Genomic DNA, 24,715 nt, shown 5'->3' on the forward strand with positions numbered 1-24,715 from the left:
TCATGTCGGCAGGTGATGTCATGAACGTCGCGGTCATGGTGTAACGGCATTGACGGCAGTCAGCGGCTGGTTGGCTGCAGTATTCATGAATGGTAATTTCATTCTAAAACGATTTCGTCCTTAGATACACATTTTCAATTAATATTTTCTATTCGAAACTTAAACCATTAGCAGTTTGGGAAAACGAGACAGGGGTGGCCATAAAAATACAATTACAACGCACATGCTTACAACACCTTGCAAGAACTATACGTGAACACACAGAAGGGTGCATTCGTGTCCGGATTCATTCTTTCACTTAATCACTGTAACAGTTAATACTACACTCCTATACATTCGAAAACACCTTTCCTTTGTCGTCCTTTCCTTTCTCTTTTCACGAATGGCTAACATACATGACATGTGAACTATTGACAGCGTGTTGGCAGTAGTCGCTGAAAGTGTACGGTGTACTGCAAGAATATATATATCATACAGTTTAACGTTTGCTAAAGGTTACCACTTTTCAATATGCCAAATTTTGTGAATCAGTCGAAAACGAATGAGCATATATTGTGTGAAGACAGGTTAATAAACAAAAATTGTCGTCATGTGCCTGTCAAATCAAAACAAGACTATGCGTCCCCTCATACTCCCAATACGTGTTACCAAGGTATTGTTCGACTCTTCAGTAATAGAACTTCCGAGATCCTTACGAGCTGCCTGAAGGACAGCATGTTTGAGAAGATCTTCACCTGTGTTGGATAGGGATGAGGTCTGGTGACAGGGCTGCATGCTACTCAATGCGGACACTCATAACATTATTAGGTATGAAACACTAGCACGATCAGATCAAACAGGGACATCAAGCAATGCAGACAGGAATCAAGACGTTTTCGTAGCATTACGGCAAGTACAACTCTTTACCTTATGTGGGCAGGATTCCAGATGTCAAGACGGCTGTTGTTGGCATGTGTAAAGTAGGAGGTAAGCGCATACCTTATTATTTTATGAAGATTTTCTGTAGCTGCAGATTGAGACGAAATTACTTCTGCCATTTTCTTGAAGGGGTAGACATGGTTAGAGGATCACAATTTGGAACCAGTTTCTTCGGGAAAGGGTTCTCCCTACATCTCCAGCAAGCTTTGTGATGGTCCACCATAAATTGGAATTCAGCCCATGACTTATATAAGTTGGATGAGAGACCGGGACGCCATGTTTGTGGCTCGAGCAAAGGCCTTACTAGTACATATACTTGCATGCGTATCAGCAAGTGTTGAAAGTTGACTTTATATCAAGTAATCTTAATCTTGGTTCCAAATCGAACTGAGATTAACTGCCTGCCTTGACAAGAACTAGATGCTTATTGGTGGTATAATTATCTTGACAACTGGTCGTCTGTAGTTGACACTGAAGATGACTTAGGCTTGTGTGAATACCAGATTTAAGGCAATCATGACCGACTGACTGAGTATGGTTTATGCCGCTTTAAGCAAATTCAAGAAATATTACAGGGAGGGACATGGCAATCATGAAACAAAGATCAAGGACATATATAATGCATAAGAGTTATAGGTTTTCGGAACACATAAGCATAACAAGGGATGCAACCCATCCCCCAGGATGAAAGAGACAATGAAACAAGATATGTACATGTTGAATCATTTATTGATGACATGATCACAAGGTTTACAAATATACATTGTCTGTGATATATCCATCTTCAGTTACATAATCCCACCACATGTCCACAAAACGCAGACATTTACAGGTCTCAAGGGACTATCTGTTCACAATCCTAACACTTCAGTGATATACATTTTCCACAGTCTAGTGTTTTAAGAAGCTGGCTTTTCTCATGTCACCAAGTATCAACATTTCAGATGATTTTGATCTTAGTAAAGAAATGCACAATATCTGATTTGGAGTAAAAGCACTGTGCACATCTAGACCTGTACATGGCTACTGAATCTATACATACACAATAAATACAGTATGAAAGCACATGGCTTTGTTCTGAACCAAACACTGCTGATGTTATCCCCCCTAACTTCTTTTGAGACAAGACAGTGAGAGGTGCAACAATACAATGGGCAAGAGACTGTTACATACTGTCTGCACTTACAACAAAACAATTGTTATTTAACAAGGATATTGTATTCTCAACCCAAAATGTGTACTTTGTTGGTTAATTCAGTATCAAGACAAAGCTAACCTGCAACTCATAGTCGTCATGAAAATGAATGAATAATTTGTATCATGATATGGGTCTCGAAAATTCTCCACAAGATGCCAGAATCCTGTTTAGAATGGACAGGCTTGTACCATCAAATGATACTGTATTGTTACACCAACTTACACCCATCTACTCAACATTACTGCTACATGTGTAGGTAAATCATGGTCAGCCTGAATAACTTGGGACACATCATGCTACCATCTTAACTATAGCCAACAGGGATACGCTTGAAGAGTATTAACTTACCCATAATATCAAAGCACACACTGTGCTCATAAAGACACACATTTATCATTAGTTATCCCAGCTTTTGATTTTGACAAATGAACACAATTCATTAGTAATAACCAGACAACTGGAAATCCTATATTCACGGGAAGAGACAGCTCGACATGTCTCGCTGAACAAAGATCTGGCAGTCATGATTTTGATGAGCACAAAAAAAATGTTTCATTAACAACACATTTAAATTCCTACATAAGAAACAACTACAAACACAAGTATCACATTCACAATAGGTGGAAAACACAGAAGTAACAATTGGATAAGATATTTTCAGATGAAGTCATAACACCCTAAGCTAAACAGTGTAATTATGTACAGCAAAAAGGATGTGTATTCATTAACCTCTTACTTCAAATTTGATATTATCAGAATGTATTTCTTACATGAATTGTTTAACAAGTTAGTCTATATTTCAGAGTGAAAGGAGATTCCTTTTCAAAAACCACAATTTCACATCATTCAAAAACAGTTATTTTTCATAACTGTGCATATCAAACCAGGGATTAACCTAATCAGGACTGAAACAAGAGCATTGAAAACATCATATAGACTGTTACCATGGTTACAGCTACATTATCCTGATTATATACAGATAAATTATAAGAATGAATATACAAGTGTAAATATTCACACAAATAGTGCACTGTAAAACAGATGTGATTAACCACAGAGTCAGTGACAAAAGAGAGTTGCCAAAAGGTTCAGACATTTGATGCAAGAGCTGACTGAAACCATACAGTGTTAGCATTTAGTTCTCACATGACATATACTTCCTGCAATTCTATCACATCAGATAGACAGAATATTCTGTCGTCAGTACAAAAAGAACATTAGGCATGTTGTAAATTCCCAACGTAAAATAAGGAACCATGTAACATGCTTGTATCTTCTACTTGAGAAAGTGGATACCAGAGAGTGTGTGGTTTAACCACAAACACACAACTACATACCATCATTAGACCAACACATAAGGGAGACCACTTCTACTGGAATAGAAAACGCCATGTGACCAGGACATTAATCACAGTGGCATCTGATTACACTGCTGTACTTTGTGAACACAATTACACCTTAAACATGTCAATCTACATGTCCCCTGATGGATAAAGACTTGCAAACTTGTATATGGACATGTATATTACCTGACAAGCCTCTTCCACAAACAGACGAACTGGGTACACCTTAACTCAAAGCACCTGACTTGTCTCTAGAACTATTTACAAAGCACTCTACTTCACATTCCTGTTACTCTTTACATGGTGAATGATCTGCTCCACACTAGGTCGGCGTTCCTGCCAACATTGCCGGAATGACTAGCCACATAACAGACTAGACCCTTCAAAGTCAATGTCTAACAATCACGCTCAGTGTACCAATGAGGCTCTGTAGGCTCATGCTCACTACATCCTGTGGTTCCCAGCACACTCACATGCATAAATATATATTACAATCAACTATGTACATTATATGTAGTAAATGGGATTGGGGAAATTACAGGGAAAGTTTTTGGTTACATCCAGCGCTCACTTCAAGGGAAGACTGCTTTGGCTGTGACTGCACTGATCCTTGTTCAAATGTTCTTATAGTATGAACCAATATCATATATTGTCCATCAACTTCCTTATGATACATAATTGTAGATTGAAGTAAATGCCAAAGCAAAGGCATATATACAAAGCCAAAAGTAAATAAATTGTTAAATTAAAAACTTACTATATATGTTAATCATAAATATTCAACATCTACACAAAGCAGTCAAACATGAATGGTGATCGTTTCAGGTCAAGATCAAATGAACAACCAGTAATGATTGGATGCCTTGACCAATGAGCATGCTGTTGCTGGGTGATGCTAGGGGAGTGAACGTTGCATCGTCACATCAACAGCATCCACTGCTTGATTTCTGCTCTGGCTGTTCATCGTCCACCACTACTACACTCTTCCGTGTGTTTGTCCCTGTCTTGCTTCGACCTAACGTGTCAGTGCCAGACTTCTCAATCATACCTGCACAAAACACACAATCGACTACGTGTCTCATGCAATTTCTTTTTTACATTACTATACTTAAGGCATCAAAATATGCATCAAATGAAACAAAAAACAACAAATTGCTTTTATGTATCATTGTTGGAAATATCAAGGAACAGTAACTCTGGTTTAGTTTCTGGCATCAGAATCAACATCTTTCATTCAAGACTGAACAAATTGTACCAATATGAAATTGAGGAACTAAGGTAACTATCCTTACGTTTTGAAACAGTTATAGCAGGCTTATGATTGTAAGTGCAATCCCTTCATTTCACAGATTCTTTGTTTAAACAAAAGGACACAATCCTAAAAAACAAAATGCATCAATATTGCCAAATACAAATTATCAAAACATATTCAGGCTACTTGGATCTTTTTAAAAAACAACAACAACAACATAATTCTGTTTTATTCATGAAGTTTGGTAGATTCTATTGGTTTTGATGAAGCAGAAAGTCATATTGATTCCATAAAAGTAGGTGCTCTTACACTGTAACAACACTCACAGATGGGAGTAATTGATAACTCCCTGCCTTGGCAAAATACTTGATCTGGTGTAATGTCACTTATGTATCCATGTCGCAAATGTACTCACCTTTACTTAAATCCAAGAACATCTCTTCAATACCCTTATTGAGTTTAGCTGATGTGTGAAAGTGTTTAGCACCCACTGATGCTGCATATCTGAAAATAGAACATCAAATTTTTTATGTTCTCAAGCAAAAATACTGTTGATATATGGGAGGGAAATAACAAAATACACCATTTCTTAGCATGATTACTACCTGCCCTCTCTTTAGGCATAACAATGAGTGGGCAATCTAAAGCAAGCCACTATACAAATTAGTGAGATCGAACTTTTACCCCACCCACCCACACAGGTACAGGTGCACTTCAGGACAGGTTAGCTGCAGGCAGACCAAAATAAAATATTCTTCTAACAGTGTACAGCCTCTGTGCCTCGGTTAAACAGATTCAGATTCATTCACTAGGTATCCTGTACTAAAGTACTGTCGGAAATAGAAAAAACTTGTTTTTAGGCTGTTACTCGGTATCCCTAAAACTGACAAATTTACGAATAGCATATATCAAAATAACCCACATCAACCTAACGGGCATTCAGTGGGATGCGTAAAAGTATATCCAGAAAAGCATGTTTATTTGTAAAATCGGGCAAAACTTAGAAAAAATACGAGAGCTGCTCAAAATAATAGATCGGACAATAGATGGCAATTAGGTCGCTCAGCCAGGTATCACGAGGCACCGTCGACTCACCTGGCATGAAATGCACGTCCTGCCTACAAGCACAAGGGGTCATCTCAAAGATATTTTATGCTTTTTCATGTGTGTTGAATATGTCTCATCTATTGATCATAAAGTTTATGTTGAGATACGTAAAAGGGTATTATACCTATGGAAAAGCTTAAATCAGCCATCGTATTAAATGTCTCAAAATATATAGGTGGCATGACCACCCGAAGATCGACAGGACTGGATATTATTTGTAAATTGTTATGACATGCCGTTTGCTTCCCAGTTTAATTTCCCTAAAGGATTATCTTATCTCAGCTTATATCTCTATACCCCAGCCCGAACCCAACCACCGTCAGCAACACCCGTCCTGGATTTGCTTTTGAGACGACCCCTCCTACCTGTTTCTTTTTATAGTGATAGTGAGACTCCATGGCAGCTACATCCTTCATAGTTTAAGTATTAAAGTTACTATTTTTTACGTCAGCTATCGTTTATAATGAAGCTAAGTTTAATTTCAAAATGGACATTAAAAAAATTGTCCTTTGTAATATAATATCATCGCACACTTATTTGCAAAAAGCCATGGCCTGTTCCAAATAGAAAAACCCGCATTTCTCATTTCTGCACTAATCTTTCCTCAGTAAAGTCCTTTTTCTACGTTTCCTATCTCCCTACCACTGAGACTGTAGTTAGGCCAAACTTAGTTTAACAAATTTCACACTTACACATATTAACTACATAAATTGTAGATATCAATGCGAAAAAACAGTATTTTTCTATTTCCGACAGTACTTTAGTATACCACAATTTGAATAACCACTGCAACGATACATAAGCATGGGTAGAAGGATTTTACTCTGGAACCAGCGAATAATTAGGTTGATTAACTCACGCCTCGGCATCCGCAACAGGAACATGTCGCTCCTTCTCTAAGTCTGTCTTGTTGCCAGCTATACAAAGAGAAACATCATTTCCAAGCATTCGGCGCAGTTCCTTCACCCAGTTCTTAACCTGCAGAAAAAACACTCTCACATAAAACTTCTCTACTAAGCCCTATGTAACATATTTAAACACAAGCATTGTCACTAAGGTGACATAATCCCCGCGCCGCAAATGATCAAATCAAACTTATAAAGTAATGAAAGTTTAAGATGATGTTAAATGTCAACAAAAACATGACCAGTCAACCTCTCTTGATATCTTGCTCCTTAGTTGTTCAAACACACACATATTTTCAAGACTGACTTTGACCTTGACATGAATGTCATAGTCAGTGTTCCCGTTCTCCGGTAATTACCGGTTTTTTACCGATAAATATTGTGATGATCCAGTATTTTCAACTGCCGTCGGTAAATTTTGTATTGCTTAAAGTCGCCTTTTATCGGTAAATTTAATAAAATTGCAGTTAACAACGTCTTGGCACATCTAAATATAGACTCTAGCACACTGCGCATATGCAGATCAAGCCATGCCATGTGATTGGCTGATAAAGACATTCCCACATGACACTGTCCTTCCTGCTATCTATTTATAGCTGCACCACATGGTAATCTTTACGCGCATAGTGAAAAATATGGATTCCAGTTGTAAAAAACAGTGTACACTGACAGGGTTCTTTTCGGGAGAAATAAGAAGCAAAATGAAAGTCAAACATCTAATCCAGTGGTTAATAGTGTTGGGAATTGGTTGAAATTTCACAACTGATGATTGCTTCATTACAAACGAACAATCATCGAAAGAAATTGGTTAGCATCATTTTTCCAGACTTTCCTATCCAAGTTGTTACTGCTGATATGTATAACATGATGCAACTTGCTACTTTAAAGTGATGACTAATATATCATGAACATAAACTTCCTGGAGTCTTAGAGAAATATTCAGTCATGACTTTTCAGTTAGTGAAGTGAGTTTTCTAAGAATTAAACACGTTTTCAGGCCCTGACAACTTCTTAGATATGTTCCATTGTCAAGTGTTGCAAAGACTAAACAGCAGTTCCAAAATCGTTTATGTTCGATTATGAGAAAATGCGATCAATTGCTTGGTCGTTTGGTCACTGCGACCAATCTTCGATTATTTTAATTAATCGGAACACCACTAGTGGTTAAGGGTACAGAAATATATGGTGATGTTTTTTCCATTTTGTGACATGTCATAACACCCCCGTGCCTTTTTCTTTTATATTTTCATATTTACATAATGGGAAAATTATTATATAAAGATATCTTAAATAATATGTATGGTCGCCCATTTCCCGATTTCAGTGGGATTCCACTAACTTTCTGCTAACATGACAACAGTGGAAAATACCTCCGTTGTTGAAGCTTCGTATGAATAACATGCGAGGCGATTCGCTTGATGGCAGGTCTGAACATCAACAATATATCACTGTACCCTTGGCGAGAGTATTTTCACAGTTGTAAAGAAGCGGTTTTATTGGATAAAGATTGGTTTCTAATGATGCTTTTTCGCCACAGTCTGCTATAGGGATCGTGATTGGTTAAAATCAGGCACGTGAGCCAAGGCAGCCAATCATATTACAGCAATGTATACTGTCCTCGTAAACGAAAACTTTTAGATTTAGACGAAAGTTTTGGGTAAAATAATGGTATTCTGAACGCATTAAGCAAGCAATCGCTACCTATACATAAATTACGGAATTTATTGGACGTATCCTGCTATGTGATGACCTGTGACAAATATGCTTCATGCATGTATTTCTGCATTAAATAGCATGTCCGAGCATGAAGATTGAGGCGGCAAAAGCCGAGATGTCACTTGTCAGTGATTTGACTTACATTACATGATCGCACAAAAAGATGGAAATAGTAATTTATAGGTACGCTTGACAACTTTTATGAATGCTGTTGTTGATTTTATTCATCAGTTTATTCAATTTATTTAATGACATTCTGAACACATTTATTGAATTTAGCTGGATCGCTTTCATTTTCTGTCTCAGCATGGCATCGAATCGATAATTGTAATGTAGGTCTAATGAACATATTCTCGAAAAACAAGCAACACACAGCACACTTTTCAACACATTTATTAACAGTACAGTGAAGCCCCGATAATCCGGATGTCTCGGGCTCCCGGACGATTTTAGCTTGTTACCAATCTATGCCTATTTAATTTGCCTCGATAATCCGGAAATTCGGTTTCCAGAACCGGACGGTAAGTAGCTGTCACCAATCAGTAAAATAAACAGTAAATTGCTTCACAGTCCGGATGCTGTAAGTCGTGTTCACGAACCATAACAACAACCCCGGCGATGTTTACTTAACTGGCCATAAACAATAAAAACTCGGTGTCATGGAGTTGACAAGATGAACTCTTGTTAACTTTTGAGAAATGTCTATTAAGGGTTGTTGTTTAAATTAGACATTAAAAGCTCCCGACTGAAGATGCCGTACATTTACACTTTGATTGACACCTCAATACAAAGGCATGGATGACAAGTGAGCTGTTTTGTGATTGGTTAATGTACTTTGACAGACAGATGCGGTCACGTGGACTTAAAGTGATTTTGCTTCTCGACAACGCTAACTTTGCAAAATGTGACCAAATACCACATCTCATATTCAACCGATGGATGCAGGAATAATTCGGACATTCAAGGCATACTACAATAGATCGCTTGTTAGACATTACCTCACCTGTGCTGAGGAAGGATGTGATGAGACACATCGGATCAACATGCGGATGCCACTCGGTAAAATTATTGATGTGATGAATTAAATGAGGAAGGTTAAACGAACATAAACAACAATGAAAGACCCCTTTTGCTATGACTATATTATTGTTGTACTTGCTATTCATCGTTTTATAAGCTTTACATTAAATGCTTATTTGTTTTATCCAGATTCGTGTCGTTTTTGTAATAGTAAGGGAAGCAACTCTTGCTTGAACTTGGGTCTTGATTCAGTAGTCCGGTCTATTCGCAATCTGGACGAATTTGCTGAGAAACGCAACCGTCCGGTTAACGAGGCTTCACTATATATCATTATGAATACTGATTACTTTGTCTCTCCGGATAAAAACTAGTTCAGCCGTAATTTTCAGACCCTATCGGCATAAGCGGCCGGTAATTTTCCAAACCACCGGGAACACTGATAGTGTAAGAAATATGCAAAAATAGTACTAAAGAAATTGCTTATTGAAAAATATTCATGGGAAGTCTTGAAAGTCTATGAAGAAATCCAGTGAACCGTTCGTGAAATATGTTGCTGACAATTCAGGTTAACATGCTGAAATCTTCAAAGTGTCGTCATGACCCTGAAAAGTATGTGAAGGTCACCACAATTGACTGGCCCCTGGGCCTTCCCTAGATGAAGCTTGGTGTCAAAATTGAAAAAAATCCAGTGAATATTTTTTGCGATATCTTGCTGACTATCTTAACATGCAATTTAACATGCTGAAACATTCAAAGTGTCTCTGTGACCATGAAAATTAAGTGAAGGTCACCAAAATCGACTGGGCCCTGCGCCTTCCCTGGATGAAGCTTGGTGTCAAATATGAAGAAACTACGGTGAATGGTCCTTGAGGTATCTTGCTGACAAGCATAACATGCAGGTTAATAAGCTGAAATCTTCAACGTGTCTCTGTGACCATGAAAATTTAGTGAAGGTCACCAAAATTGCCTGCGCCTTCCCTAGATAAAGCTTGGTGTCAAATATGAAGAAAATCCAGTGAACGGTTCTTCAGATGGCTTAACATACAGGTTTACATGCTGAAATCTTCAAAGTGTCGCCATGACCTTGAAAATTATGTGAAGGTCACCAAAATCGACTGGGCTTGGTGTTGAATATGAAAAAAAATCCAGTGTAATGGTTCTTGAGATAGCTTAACATGCAGGTAAAACGTTAAAGTCCCCTTGTGACCTTGAAATGAAGGTCAAGGTCACTAAACCTGACTTGGACGTTTCTTATACTGTGGTAAACCTAGGTACCAAATATGAAAAGAATCTAGTGGACGGTTCTTAAGATATTCCAATTCGTTCGTGAGTACGTACGGCAGACGGACGGAGCCTAATACTATATTCCCCGATTTGAGTTAAACGTGCGGCGAGTGATAATAATACATAACATATTCAACAAAGTGGAACAAAGATAACACTACAGTCCAGTAAATATATATCTGGTCAACACAATATATGAATTAAACAAATACCCCTTCAATAAAAATACCTTTATTTTGGCCACAAGCATTTCTACATGATTTGCAGGTTTAGATACCGACTGCTATATACCTGATGCAGGGCATTTAAATGAATAAAATAAAAGAGCTATTTTGCAAGTCTGGACAAATGTACATAAACAGGAGGAAAACCTGCTAATGATACCTAAACTAAATCTGGTCTTGAAACATATCACTTCCAGCACTACTCTCATTGTGAATCTAATAACCAAGTTAAGAGCAAACCGTGAACCCCTATCCTGAAACGTGGGTGGTCTTTGAGCATGGGGTGTGAAGAACTAGTGCAATATAATTATAGCAGTAGTACTAGTAACAGCAGCAGCAAAAAATAGTACTAACCTTCTGAAAGGAATCTTCATCTGTGATGTCATAGACAAGGATGGCTCCATTACTGTCTCTGTAATAGATAGGTCCCAGTGCATGAAACCTCTCCTGACCAGCAGTGTCCTGAAGACGTGGAACATAAATATTGATTACCATAAAGCACATAAAGTGTCAACAAGAACACCTACTGCAAGTCCAATGAAAACAAGAAGACAAAGTCATCAATATCCCCCGCAATGGCAAAATACTCTTCATGATTATGTCTACGAGTTACGATTATGTCAAATATTTAGGTGTGTATATAGAAAAGTGGAAGGAGTGTATTGAAAGGTTTTTTAAAGTTCTGCTCTAGAAAGGAGCACTATCACCTATTTCAGTCTATGTCAAACTTGTTGCCATGGAAATGCCAAAAATACTTTATTCAGAAATCCAAAACTACCAAAAGGCACCAGTACACCACCAGATCTATGTATGTGCCAAGTTTGGTGAAGAAACATTGAACGGTTTTAGAGTTCTGCTCCGGAAAAGTGCACTACCACTAATTTCTGTTTTAGTCAAACTTGTTGCCATGGAAACGCCAATAATATTTTCTTCAGAATTCCAAAACTACCAAAGAGGAAGCAGTACACCACCAGACCAATATATGTGCCAAGTTTGGTGAAGAAATAGTGAACGGTTTTAGAGTTCTGCTCCAGAAATGAGCACTACCACCAATTTCCGGCTAAGTCAAACTTGTTGCCATGGAAACGCCAAAAATATTTTATTCAGAATTCCGAAACTACCAAAAGGCACAAGTACACCACCAGATCTATCTATGTGCTAAGTTTGGTGAAGAAATATTGAACGGTTTTAGAGTTCTGCTCCGGAAAAGACAAATGTGCACAGACGGATCGGAGTCCATTTTAATATCCCCAGCAAAGCGCGTTGCGGGGGATAATGAATATTTTTTTTAATCCCTGAAAATAATCAGTGTTGTCTGTGACTGGACACAGGCCAATATGCTTTTCTCAATTCTTAATTTAATAATGATACATGAAGAAATGGCAATGTAAGGGCCAAAACACACATTCCATATTGTATGGCTGATAATTCTATGAGCATCTTTTTGACACATGGATAAAATGCCAACTAATTTCTATGTGGTACTGTAATCTGTGTGTCCCTTCAAACTTTGTCCTTCGCTGGATCTGATTACACCTTTAGTGTCTGAAATTAACTCTTGCCCATTAGCCCCAGGCAAGTGGAAATGTTCTCAATCTTTTGGCCAACTATGATCCTGAAAAACAATTCTCAAAACATTTTAAAAACTGGTTCTCACACAATGGCTTTTGAAAAGAATTGGGAGGGCAGGTAGCTTTTCCTTTCTTTGTTTGTTCCCCCACTTTTTTAAGGGCCTCCCTGGATGTATTCCTTGATAAGCACAACATGATAAATTCAATCTTCATGTTAACCAGTGTTTACTATCAAGAGCAAACAAAAATATATTCATGCTTACCAGCTAGTTAACCAGTTTTATGTCCATATTAGATGCATATTTGTCACTTCTTAATGTTAGCATGGTTAATCAGCACATTTTCTTGACATAATTTTACAATGTCAATACAAAACAATGATCATAAAAGTTGTGATCATGAAAACATCTGAAAATACTACACGATACATGCATGGATTGAAATAGTGCTTAATTTGTGTGCCCTTGTAGTCAAAACTGAAATGGTGTGGATGAAATATTTACAATGTGCCCTCATGGCACATGATTTATATAGGGAAAATGCGATACATCTGATTAACTGAAATGATTTAATACCTATTTTTGCACCCCATCAAACTGTTTATCGGTTGCATTCTCAATCTCATAGCTGAACATTGGTGTGACCATTTTGAAAGCCAGAGGGCATAACAGGAAATCCTGTTGTGGATGATAACATAGTTTGTGGGTTAGTCCAGGACAGATGAAGCGGAACTACTCTTGCAGTCTTGATAGTATATAGGAAATCCATCTCTCAAATTTACAGGTTTACATGATGTTTACAAATTTATGTAAAAAAAATTGAAATGACATAAATGTTGTGATGTTTTAAGTGTAGCTGGATCATCAAAAGGTATGGGCACACATATTTTCACAAAGGCACACCTAAATTATCTGTCTGGAGCTCAATGGCACCCTTAAAAAAATTGCAATTCTGTCCCTGACATATATTGCTTTTGACATAACATGTTGAATATCTACCATTTTTAACTACCATTTGACTACCAGTGTGCCAATAATACATGCATACAAGCTTTGATTTGTTTCACAACCTGAATACATTATCTTATATACAGAAGGTAGCATGTCAAAACAATCTGTACTAGAGTATGTAAGTTACTGCTGTAATGCAGTCATCATGGTTATTACCCTCCCTGGCCATAAGCTTGCCCATTGTAATTTTATTCAAGATTTCATTCAGTATCTTTTACCATAATTATGGCGTAACTGTGTGAACAGATAGGCAAATTGCATCAACTAACCACAAACTGTCCTTGAAACGAACATCCAAAGTGGGGGCTTAGTCATTACAGACACCACTGTATGATATTTTCCTTTAAATTATGATATTGGACACGAAAAGTATTTTTAAAACTGCTTCACCAATATATTGGGAGAAACTGTACAACAACTGATCGCTATGCCCAACTATGTTACAAGACAAATACACACATAATCTAAAACTGCATATATCAAACATTGTTTGGCATTCAGTACACATACCATAGAATTTGTAAATCATCATGTCTAGTGATGTTTCATCACATAGTTTCATTGACCAAATTGCGATTGGCACAACAAACTCACAGTTAAGTAGTGTGCATACAAGGGGAAGTTACTACATGCTGTAACAGATCTTGTTATGTCTTGTACTGCAGCATTTATATGCTGGGCTCTTGTGTTTAAGATTTGGTTCATTACAACCAATCAATCATAGAAAATAATTGGTCAGCGTCATTTCTAAAGTTTTCCTGTTTATTTTTGTTTGCACCAAAACAAAGAAAAAATCCTGTAGTTCTTGGGGTTTGTTTTATCAAAGCACATCTTTAAAGGATGACTAATATGTTAGGAACATAGATTTCTTGGGGTCTTTAAGATAAATTCAATCATGACTTGGAACGAGCTTGTAGTGCTCATGAACTGTAACAGACAAAACCAACCTTGTGAAAAATATTGTTAATGCAAAAAGTGTTCCAGAAATGTTTGTGTTTGATTATCATATGAGAAATCATGATCAATTGCTTGGTCGTTTAGTCACTGTGACCAATCTTCGATTAGTTCAAGTAATCGGACCACCACTAGAGCACAGGGTTGTGTACTGCACACTAAGGGTTGTGACAACACTGAAAGAGCATGCAAGTAATGTTAATTCCAAGGTTTTTACACCCGGTCACAAGTGGGGATCGATCCGGGCACCTTTTGCTTATTAGCACAGTGCCTTAGATAGCTCACCCATCTTAACCCCAAGATGTGAACTATTCAACTATTTTTTGTTTTCTTAAAAGGAAATATACATGAAAGTGTGGCAGATGTTATGATGCAATATCAAGAATAAATTAAAAATCTAATAGGACTCTAATCTTCTTATGAATGACTACAGTTACTGGTCAGATGAGCTCACCCAGGACTCATTGATAATAAACAGGTTTTGCAAACTGATGGGTTACATACAGTGGGAAAGCCAAACAGCTGACATATGGGGTTAGTTAATAATGGAAAATGGGCTTACATTAGAGTAAAGATAAAACTATCTTTTATTACTTTTTTTGTTTATATGTCCTGGGCTAGTGAATTTTTACCAGGGTTAGTTAGTCACAAAAAGAACAAAACACTAGCTACAACATACAGTTTCCGCAGTATATTGATGTCATACTTTTAGTGGACATGATATTAAACCTATTATGATGCCAAGTCAAAATGAGAGAGTGGGTATGGTTTTACGACACTTTTAGAAACAGAAATAGGTTTCACACATTGTACCCATGTGTGGAATCAAACCAAGGTCTTTGGCATGATGGATGAACACTTTAACCACAAGACTACACCATTTAGTCAATAAGAAGGACTGCTTACCCATATTGATAGGTTTACTCTTTTTCCACCAATGTTGAGCTTCTTGTTAAGAAATGATGCCTGAAATACAATGTCAACACAGTGAAAGAACCATGCACTTGCATATACTTAGGAACCATTAAGTGATAATCACAAAGTTATAGTTCATAATTTCATATACAGTAGAATTTAACAATGTACTTATTAAGCATGACTTGTTTCTTGAAAAACACATTATCAAGCTTCAGATTACTGATTGAAAGTGGCATGTCAAGAATTCAATTTTGGTACTGTTAATTGTTAAAATACATACCTATCAAATTCAGATGCTAGAATAACAATCAATATCCATGTATTTAAGCAAACTGAAGAATGTATGCTGGAACTCTCTTATTATCACAGTCTCTCTATTATCACGGCACATGAAAACATGGGGAAGGCAGAAACACCATGCTCTGTATTGGCTGTTTACATATGCAAGTTCATCACTCTTGAAAAAGTGATTTATTTCACTGGAATGCCATGTCTCATCATAGAAATATTTAAGCATTTATCTTTGCAGTAAGTTCTGGAACATTTTGAAACTAGTATGACCCTTACCGCCATTGCATCTTGCATGAATCAAGAGTAATCCTGCGACAATGATAATATTAATAAGGTAATTTGCATATTTTCCATCCTAATATAACAGAAAGTGATGTATTGTGTCACTTCACCCTGCACACTGCAGCAAATTGTATGGCACGTTTTATGGCGGCAAAAAATTATTTTGTTACATTATTGTTACCTTGTATACAGTTGAATGGAAGTTTAAGATGTTTTGGTAAAAACATGATGATCGTAATGAACAAGTTGCACATTATTTGCGACAGAAATAAAAATTAAACATCAGTCGATGAATTATTTTTTTTATAAAATGCCAAGTGTCAGTAGGTGTTCATAATCCTGATAGCGACAAAATTAACTACCGAGATAATAAAAGATCCTATGATAATCATAATGTGCACATCAATTTTGGCCTGCAAAGAAATGTTCGTAACTACAGTATGTGATTCTGACAATAACTGTGGATATGTGTGAGTGTATTTGTTGTTTAATACCACATTCAGCAATACTGAAGCTAGGTCACTGTGGCCTTACAAGTTACATAAATGAGTTTTGACCAGACAATCCAGTGATTGATAAACTGTTAACATGGTTAAGAGCAATGATCCATGCCAAGAGATTCCTTCTAAAAATACGACACAGTTGATGTATGATAAAACAAATAGTTACCTGTAACGTTGTGATGTGCTTATCGTTGAATTTGTTTTCTACATATCTCAGTACAAGCGAGGTTTTTCCGACACATCCCTCTCCCAGAAGGACAACTTTGAAGTTGTAACCCCTACCTCCCCCACTTACACCTGCCATATCACCAGTTTGAGGGTATTAGATATAATATCAAATAATTCAAACTCTCAGCATGTGGTTACAAGAAAATCACGATGACGAGAAAGTTTATGTGAAGAGCTTCCTTGATGTTGAAGCAGAACACTCTGGACAAGTTATTGACATTTTCCGGAAAATGGCTCCCAATGCATGACGTCACACCGTCACGAGACCATGAAAGACATCGCTTACGCCCAAAAGGATGTTGTATTGTATGTATCAGCACTAATTGTAACATAGATATCTAAACATGTGTACCACTGACATCTCTTCATTCATAATGTGGCGTACATAACCATAACATTATCGATTATCATGTGTTGATATTTGGTGCATGGGGCTTGGCGGAAGTGGAAGTGATGACGTCATTCAATATTCACAACAACTCGTCACGCGAAAGACCGTCAACAAATTGCTCGCTCATTGAAATTATAGGATATGGCTTCGCATAAGGACCAGGTAAAATTCAGATACAAAAATCAAGACTTACTCACATTAATGCTCTGTACTGACATGTTAAAGAATCTTAATTGGATAATAACTGAAGGATCATTGAGAAAAACTGCTAACCTAGCACCTGCTCGTCATCTCAGTCACTGTCATGACTTCAAGTTCAACCCTAGACATCGTCTGGAGTTCCACCAGGACTAAACAACTGACACATACATTATATTAAGCTGATGTTAAAGTTGTAGTTACTCGTCTCCATTTAGGTGACCCAGACTTTAAGAATATGCAATCACAATATAATCTTTAAACATATTCAGGAAATAGAAAACATTTGTCCAAACATTAATCATATACATTTGTGCATGTGAGTCATTGTTTAGCCTTGTTGGTAGTGTTGTTTGTGAGTATTGCACTTTACCAAATACACTACTTTTAATGTCAGCTTGAAGCTAAACGGGGTAGCTAATGAAGTTTATACATCCTTAATGTGGAATACTTTATGGGTGTTATAATTGTAGTCTCAGGTTGTATGGTAATGATATTTTCTCAAAGAGACCTAAACATTATATGGTATATATTTATCTAAATGTAATGTCTCAAACAAAATGTAACTTTTGAAAAACACATAAACACATGATAAATGGACTGTGTAAGATATGACAGAATTTCTAGGATAGCTGCAAGATACTCGGAATAGGAGAGTGATCGACTTCATATGAGTCATATGACTGAGGTATATTAATGTGGTTTTCTTTATTTGATAAACACTGGCTAATCAAGTGATACCTTATCTGAATAAAAACACACACAGTCTTTCTCTTCAATTTGCATTCAATAGAAGACAAGACTGAAGACAGTTTACCCTGTGCAGTGCTTGCATTGATGGCTTACCTGTTCAGAGCTCAATGTTTTTAGTTTGAAAATTGAATGGGGCATGATGTAAGGGGTATAATATCACACTCTGAAAGTATCTCATGCATGATTTAAGATAACACAGAACCGGACATATCCCAGTAACCTGAAGGATTGTATAGTTGTGTTTGATTTGCAAGGTGTTCTCAACCCTGGTGCATCTCACACAGGTCGGCACATCGTAATGATTTCCATACATTGTACAACTTGTTCGGTGGTTGTAACGAACATCGACTAATCAATTGGCCACCTCTCATATGATTCGATCTGCAGATATTAGTGTCAATCTCGTAATATCTTGTGGTATTTTGTTCACATCTTACGTGCATCTCACACAGGTCGGCACATCGTAAAGATTTCCATACATTGTACAACTTGTTTGGTGGTTGTAACGAACATCGACTAATCAATTGGCCACCTCTCATATGATTCGATCTGCAGATATTAGTGTCAATCTCGTAATATCTTTTGGTATTTTGTTTCCATGGTGGTGACTTTGAAGCAGATTAAGCCATGTTTCATGCTTGTATGGAAACTTTAACCACATAACACCAAAACGCAATTTGATTGGTCATATCACATCCAACTTACCGAATAACTAGAACAGGCTCTGCACACTCGTGACACAATCAACGTGGTTAGAGCGGCCAATTTGTACCATTTGTTGAATTTGATTTATCACTCAGGCGATCTCGGTCGAATTCAGCATATCGATTTAACGGGCCGACCTGTGTGAATCCACCTTAAAGATTGTATTGGGTGCTTAATTGGAAAGGGAAGTAAAAAAAACCTTAGGACAGAATTGGGGATAATCAATGCTAAACCTTACACTAAACCAGAAAATCAATGTTAATGAGCTAGATCTATTCTATGCCTTTTAAACAGCAGTTTTAAGTATAGTGTAACAGCGTGCTGACCATATGTAGATGACATCCACCATCATTTATGTATGTTATGTACATGCTGTGCAAGGATCAGGCTGAAATAGCACTGAAATTGTCAGGGGATTTCACCATTTATTGGTAAATCGTACAACATTCAAAAGTGCAAGATATTTTCACATTGAACAGTCCCTGTTCATTCTCCGATCTAACATAATGTAAGCATTAAAACCATATTTTTTTATCATTTGAAATACATCTGTGGGATTTTAGGTATATTTCGTCTATTATGTAAGTGTGTGTGCAAGACTTATCGTTGAAAACAGAACCGAGTTACTATACATGCTATATACATGTGTTCTTTATCTTTCTTTGGGAGAAATGAATTATGGAAATAAACACTGATGCTTCAATAAGTTACTCTGTTGCATGTACATTCTTGATTTTTATCCTTTAATGAAAACTACACTTTTAAAACAACATATATAGCAATAACATGAAGACATACTTACCAAATGTTGAATCTTTAGTGATTATCTTACCAAAAGAATAAACCAGTCATGCTTTACAATCTGTATACCAGGGATTTACAGTCCTGTATTTGAGGGTCCCTGGGACTTATACTCAGGGGTCCTGGACAACAAATTGGGGGTCCCAGACACTTAAATATTATTATTAATACTGTTACCAGTACTGTATTGTGTATCATGATCATCACATTGTTACAGAAATTAAATTGCAAATAATACCATAACCCAGCTAGTTGCAAACTCAGTGATAACTTATTGTCACTTGATTGGAATTTTTACAAAAAAGAATTTGGACTTTTTATGAGTCCCTGTGGACTTGCTAACAAATTTTGTTACATCCATTTTTTTTTTAGGAGTATAGGACGCAGGAATTCGCATCCTGTAAATCCCTGGTATACTTTTCCTCAGACATTAACATTACATTGATCAATGTTACGATCTAAACATGACCTGTAATTGCATGTTCACAGCTAATCACTGAACCTGCCTGGCTACTCCCAAGTTAAGCATGAGTCAATACATAACATGTTTTATGGATAACAACTTCCTTTTATTCTTTATACGACGTTTCTAAGCTAATTCTTGCTCCTTCATCTGGTGAATCTGGCACCTGATGAGAAGCAGCAAGAATTAGCTCTGAAACATTGCATAAAGAATAAAAAGAAGTTGTTATCCATAAACAATGATAAAACGTGTCATGTATTCATATTCGTCCAACTTCTAAATGCCTTTCAAACACTTAAGCATGAGTGAAAATTAAAAGCCACCTGTGTAGTACAAATTGTTTGGCATCGTTTTAGGTTTGTTTTGGCTACTTTTGCAAAGGATCATGTCACCATTTGTTCACCCCTTTATGTCCTTACTCTCTTGTAACAAGTTGTACTGATTCTCATATGTTGTATTGTGTACTTCAGAAATGCGACTTTTTAGACAGAAAAGTCATGGTAACACCTTTTGTAGGTTGAGGTGCCATTTTCATATAGCAAGGTGCCATTATCACCAAACTGGTTCCCTTTTCACAATGAAATCCCAATATCATCACTGTTTGTTTTCCATGTTTATTCATATGCATTAAGAATTCCATAATCACTAGTTCTTTGGTGTATATACCTTTATAGGGAAAGGGCCAAACTTTATGAACCTCAGGGTTTTTAAATGTTCCTGTTTTCTACATAGTTATGTCCCTATTCTGTACATCTAAGGATGGATACCCAGTTTCATTTATTATGCTGAAGATCATGTTTACACTGGCAGCCTTACAGCAACAAGCTGTATCTCAATTCTCATGGGAATATTTTCCACAAAATGAGAGATGTCATGTGTGTATATATACTCAAATTTCTCCCCTTTAACATTGTTTGTGGTTTGGTTACAACAAAGAGAACAAACAAACTACACCTGGCTTCTGACTGGTGGCTGATCATGATAGTGTGACAGTCTAGATATAACATGGGTGTCGTGGTCGTGTTATCCAACTTATATACAGACAATCCAGTTTATTGCTCTGTGCTATATCTTCAGCTGATTATCTTGATGAGGGTAACAAGTTACATTATAAATGATATCAGACAAGTCTGCATAACATGTCAAGGTATGCTGGTCATATTGATAGCTGATAAGAATATTGAATTGGTCAGTTTCTGACCTTTTCAGGTCCTTTAACATGTTTAGATAAATCCATTTCAACTTCTTGCAATGTGTGTAGAAGTGGCAAACATTCTAACAAGTTAGGAACAACATGAAACTGAAAGTGTATACCATCAGCTTACTAATATGAATATTTATCATGCTTGTTTGGTATTCCAGTAATAAAAATAGTTGCAATAATCATTTAACATCTAAATATGAGTACCAATCCGAATAGGAAATTGGTAAATTAAAAGCCTGAATAATGCAATCACTACATTTTCAACTTTGAAGTGGTTGTGGCTAGTGATCCATGCATTGACTAGGGGATTACCTAGTTCTGTTACCAGTGGTTAATTGTAGACTGTAAGTTGATAAGAACTGAACACAATGAATGTAGAGCCAGGTTGTTTTTGTTAGTTTTCTCTATTAACAATATTACTGTGTGGTTTGATAAAATGTTGGTTCATTAAAAACAAATACTGTATAACCTCATTTATAACATGCTTTGAGTACCGTTAAATATGGCAAAAGCCAGGGAAAACACTATTCACATTTGAATTTGTGGCTTATTGTGTGGAATCTTGTTTTTTTATTTTAGTTTCTGATGAGTTTGATAGTTCAGGAGCTTGCTGCTGATGTGAAAACAAACAATACATGAAACAGTCCCTTGTTGACTGTCCTCAACCAGCCAGTGTTGTCTCTCTGTTCTCTGGACTTACATTCAATAGTATTGTTTCAATTGACTCCAGTTTTAATGACACACATCTAAAAATAACTGTCTGTTCAAATTGTGGAGTTGCTTTCAGTGTGGAAATAAACGCTGGTAGTACCAACACATGATATTAAATACTGCATCAAATTCAGCTTGGGACATCATTTAGCACATTCACATCTAAATTGTCACGAAAACATGTTGTCCTGCTGAGATCTGGTGTAAAACAGTAGCCTTGCTTAAAGATATGTTACTTAAGTATCACAATGATAAAAGGCATGTGTCAAGATAGTGCTTCCTACATCAGTCTTCATTGGTACTGTATTTCTTTTTTTCCTCACTTTTCAACAGGTCCTTTATGAGAAGGAAAGTGTATTCATTCACGTAAATGTCCAAGATGCGAAGGATAAAGATGCTCACATCCAAGGGAGAGTTTTCCTCATCAAAAAGGTATGGCAGTTGACATTTAAATCAAGAATTATTACACAGCATGTCCCATATCTTGATACACACTACATATAACTTGTTGGAACCGAAGTAAGAAATATAGCATGAAAGTATTGGTTGGTTTGGTTGGTTTGGCTGGTTGGCTGGTTGGTTGGTTGGTTGGTTGGTTGGTTGTTTATTATGTTTATCGCCACATTCAGCAATATTCAAGCTATATGGCAGCGGTCTGTAAATAATCAAGTCTGGACCAGACAATCCAGTGATCAACATCATGAGCATTGATCTATGCAATTTGAATGACATGTGTTAACCACTGAAGACCAATTCTAACCCGGATCTTCACAGGTGTTAAAGTATTGGTAACCATGAAGATGCTGATGAATAAATCTGCCGTTGTGACTTGAAATTGATGTCTTGAATAATCATGAGAAATGTTGAATAAGGATCACTTTTGACAAAATGTCTCAGAAGAAGTCAGTGAAGCCTTTTCACTATGCTTTAGCATCACACAGACAAGGCACTGCAATTGTCTGTACTCAGTAAAAAGTGAAGTAGACATTGCATGACTATTGCCAGAACATTTAATCATACTGACATGGTAATTTACCAGTATGTTAATGTATAATGGTGTGTTCGTGTGTGTGAGACAAGCTAGTGTATGTATTATTCAGGACAGGCAACTTTCAAAACAGACTCACAAAGTTTTTGATCTTAGTAGACATGAATGGAAAAGCATACCTATTGGTATAATGTACATGTTCCTTACAGCATGTTTTGTCAGAGACCGAGAGATGATGTAAACTCATATCAGTTGAATGTTGCAGGATGCAGAAGATACATGTTTTTGTTGTTTGTTTTATTTACTGTCATTAAATACTGGATTGTCCTTGGTATACTGGTCCAGAATGATTGTATAAACATACCATGTCTACATCATACAGCAGTCACTAATGTGTCACCGTTGATCAAGCTGACAGTGGAGTGGCTTACTGTCTGTGTTGGTATGTTTCAGCCTGATGGTACATACATTGAGTGGCGGGCAGAGGATCTAATGGCCGTGGATGGTCAGTCAGACCAGGACTGGGCAGTCATTGGGGGCACTGTCAGTAGTGTCAGTTACAAGAATGACCGAGAGGCAGATTCAGGTGTGTCCTATCACACATATCTATATGAAAAAGTCTTGAATTGTTAGAGGTGTGTTCAGAAAATGGACAAATTGTCTGTAGACGTAATGTACTATGTCCTAACTGACATTAATGGTGTCTCATCTCTCAACAGGCTAAAGTGCATAGCAGACAGGCTCAGTTGTATTAGATAGTAATGTGAAGGGAAATTGTACAGATTTCTGCAGCCAGAGCTACAGATAACTGTTTGGGTCATTGAGTTATGTACTCTCTTGTGTTCATCTCGATTGGGTATCCTAATTTTCCTTTCAGTAACCAAATAAATTGTACTCACCCCACTCAAACTCAATTGGGTATTTTGCTGTTTTCCATTAATTTTAAAAGTATAAAAATGTTTAAATGTTAGTGTTCGTTATTTATATTTGATCTGTAATATGAGAAACGATAAGAAAGACTGCAAGTTGTCAAGTTCATGTCCTGAAATAGAACGTCTCAGAATGCCTCAGTTATATTATCTATCCACCAGTACGTAAGCTAAGATTTGACATGTTTGTGTGTCCGCATGTAAGTTCACATTTATTGAGTATTTACCAAAACTCAAGCGTACTTGTACGCAATAGACTAAATAGGAATTGAGTTTTCACATAAATATTTGCGTAATTTACGCAGATACGCAGCTTATCTGTACCTCTGTGCAGTCATGAAGCAGACTACACAAAATGCCCACCCATGACTTACTTGGTCATCTAGAGTGACTTAGTCCTCTTAAGACATCTATCATTGTCACGGTGCTTCCTTCAGTCATGGCAGGATGTGCTACTTGTGGCTTCATGTTAAGTTTGTTATGTTATCATGTAACCAAAAGTTCATAGCCTTATACTGATTCCTTCTGATTCCATGTAGTCTCGATGAATGCCAAGATGGATGCCCGTCGGAAATACAACATTAGTTTTGATGTGTTGGACCTGAAGAGCTTCAAACGTAGTGCTCCGAATCATGGGTGGGCCTACATCATTTTTATCCTGAAGGATGGCACAACGTACCCTGCGCTGCACTTCCACAATGGAGGCAGCAAGGCATTACTCCGGGATCTGGAGCAGTTTGTACATATTCGAAGGTGAGTCAGCGAGCAGATTCAAGTGGGTCAAAAACCCAGACTGACATGATACTGAACATTCTGAAAGAACCTCAAAATAAGTATTGAAAAGAGCA

At 37.0% G+C, this 24,715-nt stretch overlaps 2 protein-coding genes across 3 annotated transcripts in view; one reads left to right on the forward strand and one right to left on the reverse strand.

The window, feature by feature from the left end:
- Nucleotides 1–1,629: 1,629 nt before the first annotated feature.
- Nucleotides 1,630–16,977, reverse strand: LOC124288839 (ras-related protein Rab-21-like). The gene is made up of 6 exons (XM_046725394.1): nt 16,663–16,977; nt 15,409–15,468; nt 11,322–11,429; nt 6,678–6,796; nt 5,127–5,215; nt 1,630–4,507 (listed from the first exon to the last, which is right to left on the reverse strand). The coding sequence occupies exons 1-6, from the start codon at nt 16,798–16,800 to the stop codon at nt 4,383–4,385; spliced, it is 639 nt and encodes a 212-aa protein (XP_046581350.1). The 5' UTR covers nt 16,801–16,977; the 3' UTR covers nt 1,630–4,382.
- Nucleotides 16,978–17,192: 215 nt separating this feature from the next.
- Nucleotides 17,193–24,715, forward strand: part of LOC124288849 (TBC1 domain family member 15-like) — a 32,991-nt gene continuing 25,468 nt past the window's right edge. For both annotated transcript variants that reach the window (XM_046725409.1, XM_046725408.1), the window contains exons 1-4: nt 17,193–17,277; nt 22,284–22,382; nt 23,392–23,524; nt 24,407–24,620. In XM_046725409.1, the coding sequence (XP_046581365.1) occupies nt 17,257–17,277; nt 22,284–22,382; nt 23,392–23,524; nt 24,407–24,620 (467 nt within the window). In that variant the 5' untranslated portion in view covers nt 17,193–17,256. The remainder of the gene's footprint in view (nt 17,278–22,283; nt 22,383–23,391; nt 23,525–24,406; nt 24,621–24,715) is intronic.

Source organism: Haliotis rubra, unplaced genomic scaffold (genome assembly GCF_003918875.1).
Source record: "Haliotis rubra isolate DU_JTF1 unplaced genomic scaffold, ASM391887v1 Scf427, whole genome shotgun sequence".
Lineage (NCBI taxonomy): Eukaryota > Metazoa > Mollusca > Gastropoda > Lepetellida > Haliotidae > Haliotis > Haliotis rubra.

Coding starts and splice junctions, on each gene's coding strand:
- LOC124288839 (XM_046725394.1), bottom strand. CDS start 16,800: ATGGCAGGTGTAAGTGGGGGAGGTAGGGGTTACAACTTCAAAGTTGTC. Junction 11,430..15,408: donor GAGTAAACCTATCAATATGG/GTAAGCAGTCCT, acceptor CCACGTCTTCAG/GACACTGCTGGTCAGGAGAG. Junction 6,797..11,321: donor ATGAAGATTCCTTTCAGAAG/GTTAGTACTATT, acceptor TTTTTTCTGCAG/GTTAAGAACTGGGTGAAGGA.